Here is a 7,024-nt window from a genome sequence, read left to right as displayed (position 1 = left end):
AGTAATGTACAGTTGAAGTATTTGTCACAAAAAGCAAATTGTTTCTGTTCCCATCTAGTGAAGAATTGTGTGATAAGTCACCAGGGTTGTTTCTTTCACCTAGGACGATGTTGGGTGTAAACGTAGCTACCTTTCAGAGGCACGGAACCCACAGGAGGTGGCTGTACAGTCTGAAAATACTCAGTTACCAGCAGAAACGAGTGGGGATTTTCAGTAAAAACCTGTGCAAGGCCTTTCCTCCATCTGATTTCCTTTCCCTGGAGAAGGCAAGAAGAGCTTTGCCTCTCGCTTCCGAAGGATGTTTTTGCTCAACAGTGAGGCTAGAATCTGTCCTCTCATCTGCCCCTCACGGGAGAAGATGGGCGCTGTTTCTCAGTAATGAGGTGACAGGACTGACGGTGAAGTGAATCGAAGAAAGATGCACTATTTTTACTGGTCAAAAGAATCTGCTGTTTGATTGTTTGTTTGTTTGTTTGTTTGAATACACTAAACATGGCTCTGGCTAAAGAGCAAGTCCTTTTACGTAGTTTGTTCAGGATTGCTGCATTTTCTTCTTTACTCTTGTGCTGACTGAGAATCTTACCATCTAAAAGTTGCCAGATTTCATCATTTCTCTGTGTTTGTTGTTACAGAGCGTGACGCCAGGACAGAGTCCAGCGACTTCCCTCATGGACAGGACCATCAAGATGAGGCAAGAGGCTGAAGCCCGGAGAGTGGCCTTGGCCTGGGGACTCCTTAATATGTCTGTGGCAGGCATGATATATACTGCAATGTACGTGAATTGTTACCTCTGGTTCTAACAAGCAAAGCATCCTGCTTTGTATATCCCTAAATATTTCCTAGGACTGAATAGCTGCAAAATTATAACTGTGTTTTTCTTTTCAGGAGTGGAAGACTCATCAGCTGCCATTGCAACATCAAATACGGGCCACTCTCTTGTATTGGTGAGTCGCTGAGTTGTTTGTTTGTTGGTTTTGTTGTTATTTTGTTGTGGGGGGCTATTCAGAACTGTGTTTTGCTTTCTGTTATCTCCTCTGAATTTGTTGGGATCTCAGTATTTTGAGTGTTGGCGGTAAGGGGTGTTAACAGCTTTCTTGGTCGGATCATGAAAGGGCACGTTCTGCATTAAAGGGCACGGCTGCATTAAAGATGTTTAATGACTGGAGAACACTGCAGATTTTACTGCTGCATTGTACTGTGGGTGGGGATGGCATTTCACAAGACTTACTGTTTGTTTTGGCTAACTAACTGTATCTAGTATTAGAGGATGAAGCAAGAGAGAGAGAAAAATCATGAGACAAGTGACAGATGATTTGATGGAAGTTGATTTTTGAGAAATACTGAAACTTGATTGCAGTAGTTTATGTCCCTTTTTGAAAATGACTGTCCGCTTTTAGGAATTCCATTTTATTAATATAATCTCAATCAATTAATCTCAAGATAGAAAGGAAAATTTTCTGCAATGGTTCTTGCATAAGAAGGGGAAGAAAGAAATCCTAGATACTTGCCAAAATTTGTACTTATTTATAGTCATTTACTGGGATCGCTTGTGGAGGTATAAATGACATAGCTGCCCTTTTTGTTTGTGGGGGCCAGGGCAGGCCAGGTTTCCCCACAGCTGAACCCCATTTTTATGAAATTTTGATTGACAACTCGGATGCCCAATGGAACCCTTTCTGACATTTAAGGCATAATTGAGGTGGAGGTTTTGTGGCACCCTTTTCTAACTGATCATAAGGCAGCCACCATTAAATTAGCATTATGAGTGGCAGTGCCAACATCCTGACATTGCCGTATCATATCTGTAACTGTCATGATCCATTTAGAACCTGCTAGTGCCTGCTTACAATCTTTGTTGCAGTTATCATATGCTAATTATATATATTTACATTTGCCTGCTGATTTCTCCAAGCCTGATCCATACAGAGATCATGGAAATACATTTTCCAAAGCAAATAATCACCTCCGTCTAAGGCAGTATAAGCAAATGTGTTCCAATCGTAGGGGCACATAGCTGCAGTGGCACATAGCTGCAGTGGATACAGTTTTAATTATGGTAAGCATATAGGGTGCAGTTGGATCATACATAGCTGCACCCTCTTTTAAATCTTTCAATATTTTAAGGGTATAGCTCTATGTGAATGGAATGCCTGTCCAGGGTTATTAGGATCAGCGTCTTCCAGAAGAGGAAACACCTGTAAAAGTTCTAAAGGGATTTCCTCCCCATTTTGTAAAGTGGCACTAATACCTTTTTGTATACCTGTTTGCAACACAGGAGCAGAGTTAAGTGTGAGAGGAGTTACAGCTCAGTACTCAGAGGGCTCCTTTCTCTGTGGTCTTAGTGTGTCTTGGGGTTCTAGTATACTCTCTTCCCTATCATCGTCCTGACCCTTGTCCCACGTATCTACAGCAGTGTCAACCACATATGGTCTCCTGACTGATTTAATAATCTAAATCTGGGGGGTTAAACATGTCTTAACTATACTCCAAATAGAAAAGACTGTGAGAGAGAAAGCATCTGGCCTTTCCTCCTGAAAATGAGCTTTCATTTGTTTTCCTATAATGTCCCATCATTCTAAATCTATCATCTCCTCTTCAGGAAAGAAGGGCTACAATGTTCTACACAGCATAAAAACTCTGTTCTTTTGTCTGTTCTTTTGAGATATGAAAAGCTTGTTCTTTAACTGCTTTTTTCAGCACACTAATATATTGACCTCTATCTTTACAATGTATTTGATCATTTAATGCAGCCTTTCATCCTCTCCTTTCGCCTGGCCTGAAGGCTGCTCAACTGAAATACTTTCCCTAAAAGAATACAGCCAGGCAGTTCCAAAGGCTTGAGCAGTCTTTTGAACTCAACAGACATTCCTTGGCTTAACTTCAGGTTCCTTAAGGTGAATAGCTCACCATCCACTCAGAGAAGAGACCTGCCTCTCCTCCAAAGCACAATTCAGAGTGGAGCTTAATTCAGACCTCTGAGTCAGTCCCTGAGGAAATTCACAGTCACCACCTCTCTGTGAAGCTGGAATTCATTCCTCATGCAGATACACTAGGGCCTGATGTTAAATGGCATTAACACCCAGCCAGAGGCTTGGGGAACTAAAACACACAAATATTCAACAGATGGGGTCAGCAGAAACATCGTTGTGTTACAGGAGACACTGCCAACTGGGCAGTTAAAGCCAGAAACGTTTCCTGTCATACTGAAATATATAAAAATCTGCATGACAGCTCACAGAGAAAGATCTGTGGACACACTTAATGTCTGTCAGCTAGAAAACAGAAAATGTTACATGTAGAATTCCAGTTTTCCCTTGCACTGTGAAGGGCTTTGCAACTTTGCCACACACCCTCCGTATTTCACCCCAGGAGAAACAATTCTTAATAGGGGTGTTAAATCTTTGTGATGGAACTCACAATGTAAAAACATGAACAACTGAATGTCACCAAAAGTCCCCCACAATCTTACCCCATTTGTTGGGCAGTTCTTTCTATAGTGGCCAGGTTCTCCACAATGAAAGCAAATGTATGATGGCAGGGGTTGACTCAAGGTCTTCTTCATGTAACTGCAAGTTTTGGGAAAAAATGGAAAAAGGTGTCCATGCGTCTTTGTTGTTAAAATAAACATCTCTGCAATTTTCCCATCATCTTCAAAGAACAGCTCTGACATCCTCAACACTCACTTGGCTGGGTCGTAGTAGTGGCAGGACTGTATCATCATAGCTTTGATTTTACCTTCTCCAGAAGTGTTGGCTCCAGCCAGGTTGGCAGTCTGTTGGGGAGTGATTTGACACACGCGTTAGAGACACGTTTCAGCCCATGCAGCCAAAGACACCATCACTCACCCAGTCCTGCACAGAGCAGCACAATGTAGGCACAGGCTGCATGAAAACAGCTGCTTGTATCAAGCAACACTGTCCTGAAGATGTTCTGGAGAGTCCTTAAGCCATGACATGGTGTTCATGGGCTGGCTCACCTACTTGGAAAGAGCTTTCTTGGGCACTCCAGATACAGACAGGGTCTAAGGGAGGGACTGTAAGCTCTTTGGCCCTTCAAGCACCTGTCATTCAGGCCAGCCACTCATATTCTGGTTTCATATGAGCTCCTTCACAAGAGCAACCTACCACATTAAACGCTTTCTTCAATGGTTGTTTCATACACCCCGTTTTTTCTCAACAGAATCCAGACCAACAGCTATGAAACCATTTCCATTTACAGAAAACTTTACAAATACTTGACTTATTTGTTTGAACCCCAAGGGTTTACAAAACACACCCAAAACCCACAACACTTTACTAGGAATACACCCAAATCCGGATATGGCATTTCATCATCATCATCATCGTCATCATCATCATCTTATATTGGTTGGTAATAACAACCCAGAAAGCTTGTACAGTGCATTGCCTCCATGCTAAGCCAGTCTGCAGTGAAGAGGCTGCAGCAAGTAACAGCTCTGAGCTACCTTACTTTGTGTTCCTGCCTTTTTCTGAAATATTTCCATTTCTCAAAAGCTTAAATGTGTACATCACTTGGACAGTTTTACACATTTTAGAATAAAACTTCACAGGAGTTTACAGCATTAAGGACATGTTTAGGGACAGCACTAATGTAGACCAGTTTTGTTTTTTTTTTCTTTCCCCCCCAGGATGTGCAGTGTTTAATTTCTGCAGTGAGAGAGATGAAGTTTCCAGTGGGTCGAGTTTTCTCTTTCTTGGAAATTAACTCCAGGCTTTATCTTCAGAAAAAAGAACCAGCTCCTCTGCATTAGGCCCTGCCTTCTCTAATCTTTGCATCTTCAAGGACCAGTCATTGACTTGGTGGGCACTGCACCTTTTCACCAAGGGCAATCACTGGTGCTTTCCCAGACAAAGTTACACCTTGCTGAGCCAACGTGCCAGCAGTTCCTCAGCAAACCATGGCATGGCAAGAGTTTCAGAGGCCACATCTGCTAACACACCCCACAAACCCATGGGTACACACCTGAACTCCAAAGCACATGCCCAATCCAATCCAACTACGTAGCACTGCTGCAGAGACAGAGAAACAGAGGAAAAAAAAAAAACACAACAGCTTATGTATGCAGTGAGGAACGCAGGAAAGCAACGATCAGCTCATAGCACCTCTGCCACACCTTGATTTGACCAGGGGATAGGGCTCTCCACCTGGAAAGATGCTGCTGCAGGGCCACCTCCCCACAGTGAACTCATTAACATGCTTGAGCACGTGTGCAAACACTTGCACATGCAAAAGAAAACCAGAACTGCTTTCTTGGTCACCTCAGCTACCATTTCTGGCTCTCCAGGGCTGATTTCAACCTTTTTCTCTGCTGTTTCTCATGACAGAACTGCCTATAAGTACCTCTGACCTTTCACCTGCAGAACAAGAAGGCCATTCTCCAAGGAATGAGGTGAGCAAAAATGCTTCACACAGAGGTATGAACAAGATCCCTGCCCTGGGATGGCCCCTGTACAGGCAGAAGAAGGAAGGTGAGTATTTTTTTCTCCTTACCATCCCGAAGCTATGCAAGCACACACAATTCACACCTGCTTCAGCATTCTCTGCAGGCAAAGCCTGCAGCGAGCCTGGAGGGAAAACAGTGCCTTCCCCCCCTTCAGCAGGAACATGGGATTGCAGAGCAAACCAGTAACCCCAAGAAGCTTTGACAGGGATTAACAGCACATCTGACACTTCTTGCTTCAGTGCTCCCCTGCGATCCCATCCCAATGCCAACTGTATACATAGATGCTATGAAATAGAAGCCATCAGCTCACCCCCCTACAGCTGGTGACCCCGCACAGGAGGCCAGATGCCAAGGGGGTTGGGGTACAGGGGGACAGTGCCCACATCAGGAAGGACACCACCCCTCTGGGGAGCAAACAGAAGAGTTGGAGGGAAGAGCTGGAAACTCAAATGATTTCCCAGTTCCATGGCTTGTGCCCAAAGCCATGGGCTGGCAGGAGGAACACGCTGCTGAACATGGGCTGGAGACCTGCTGCACCTGTGTGCGCAGGCACCAGGGCTCTGAGCAACCCGGGGCTTGAAAAAGGGCGGGGAACAAATTGATTTATACATCCACAGAAAGTAGCAATTCCTCATTCTTGCTGCACTTTTTCAACTCTTCACCTTTTCTCCTGCAGAGGCCCAACTCTGCTTCCCAAAGCATTCAGCTGACAAGTGGCACCAGCCTCATCTCAGTCAAAATCACATGAGCAGATGTCCTGCTTTGAAAATTGCCAATGGCTACACTGGCCTGAGACCTTCTGGCCCCATAATCTGCTGCCGGGCTATGGCTGTGCAGGTACAATGTGGGCAGCTGTGCCTGTGGGAGGAGAGGACAGGCCAGGTGACCCAAACGGACCAAGCACAGGGCTCTTGCCCACGGGGCACAGTATAAAATGGCTCCTCAGGGAGCTCTGTTTTTGGCTGCTGTGCTGGCTGGGCTGGGCTTGGCTTGGTCTGACCATTTATCTGTTCTTTCTGCCTCTGCTGGTGTTCCTGCATCCTGTTTTCTCACCAGAGAACACTGTTCATCAAGACAGGTGCCCTGCTGCTGCCTCCCGGAGTAGGACAAGCATGGCTGCTCCAATGCTTGTGTGGACTGTCACTGGGACCCTGGACTCAAGCACCAAACTGGAAAAAAAATTCGGAGCTTCCAACTCCCCTTGCTTTCTAACACTCTTCGAAACAGGAGGCTAGGTGTGGCTGGATAAGGATTCTGAAATAAAGACCCAATAACAACAAACAAGCTGTTATTGAGCAGGCATTCTTTGTTGCAGCACTGGGGATATATCCCACATAATTGCTCTGACGAGTTAGCAAAACACCCCAAATAGTATACACTAAAACCATGCATATTCAGTTTTATGTCAATGAGTTTCCAGTATTCTTTGACATAGTAATTTTATTTCCTAGAGTTGGCTATCTTCATAATTATGCCTGCTCGAGGGTCTCCTGTGGGGGTCTTTGTTGATTGTAGTCTTTTGTCATCTTTGTCCTGTCTCCTGTCCTGGTCCTGGCTCCA

The 7,024-nt window shown here is 44.6% G+C and overlaps 1 protein-coding gene across 4 annotated transcripts; it reads left to right on the top strand.

The window, feature by feature from the left end:
- Nucleotides 1-424: 424 nt before the first annotated feature.
- LOC127393721 (uncharacterized) lies at nt 425-6,723 on the top strand. 4 transcript variants are annotated; one of them, XM_051639075.1, is made up of 5 exons: nt 425-772; nt 886-944; nt 5,382-5,489; nt 6,141-6,301; nt 6,521-6,723. In XM_051639075.1, the coding sequence occupies exons 1-5, from the start codon at nt 669-671 to the stop codon at nt 6,674-6,676; spliced, it is 588 nt and encodes a 195-aa protein (XP_051495035.1). In that variant the 5' UTR covers nt 425-668; the 3' UTR covers nt 6,677-6,723. The 4 variants fall into 4 exon arrangements, with proteins under 4 accessions (XP_051495035.1, XP_051495036.1, XP_051495034.1 ...); XM_051639076.1 differs by having other exon boundaries at nt 5,346-5,489; nt 6,543-6,723; XM_051639074.1 differs by having other exon boundaries at nt 5,346-5,489; nt 6,539-6,723.
- Nucleotides 6,724-7,024: the final 301 nt, after the last annotated feature.

This window comes from Apus apus, chromosome 23 (assembly GCF_020740795.1).
Source record: "Apus apus isolate bApuApu2 chromosome 23, bApuApu2.pri.cur, whole genome shotgun sequence".
In the NCBI taxonomy this organism is placed as follows: domain Eukaryota; kingdom Metazoa; phylum Chordata; class Aves; order Apodiformes; family Apodidae; genus Apus; species Apus apus.
Note: the sequence above shows the minus strand (reverse complement) of the source record. Positions and strands in the feature narration are given on the sequence as shown.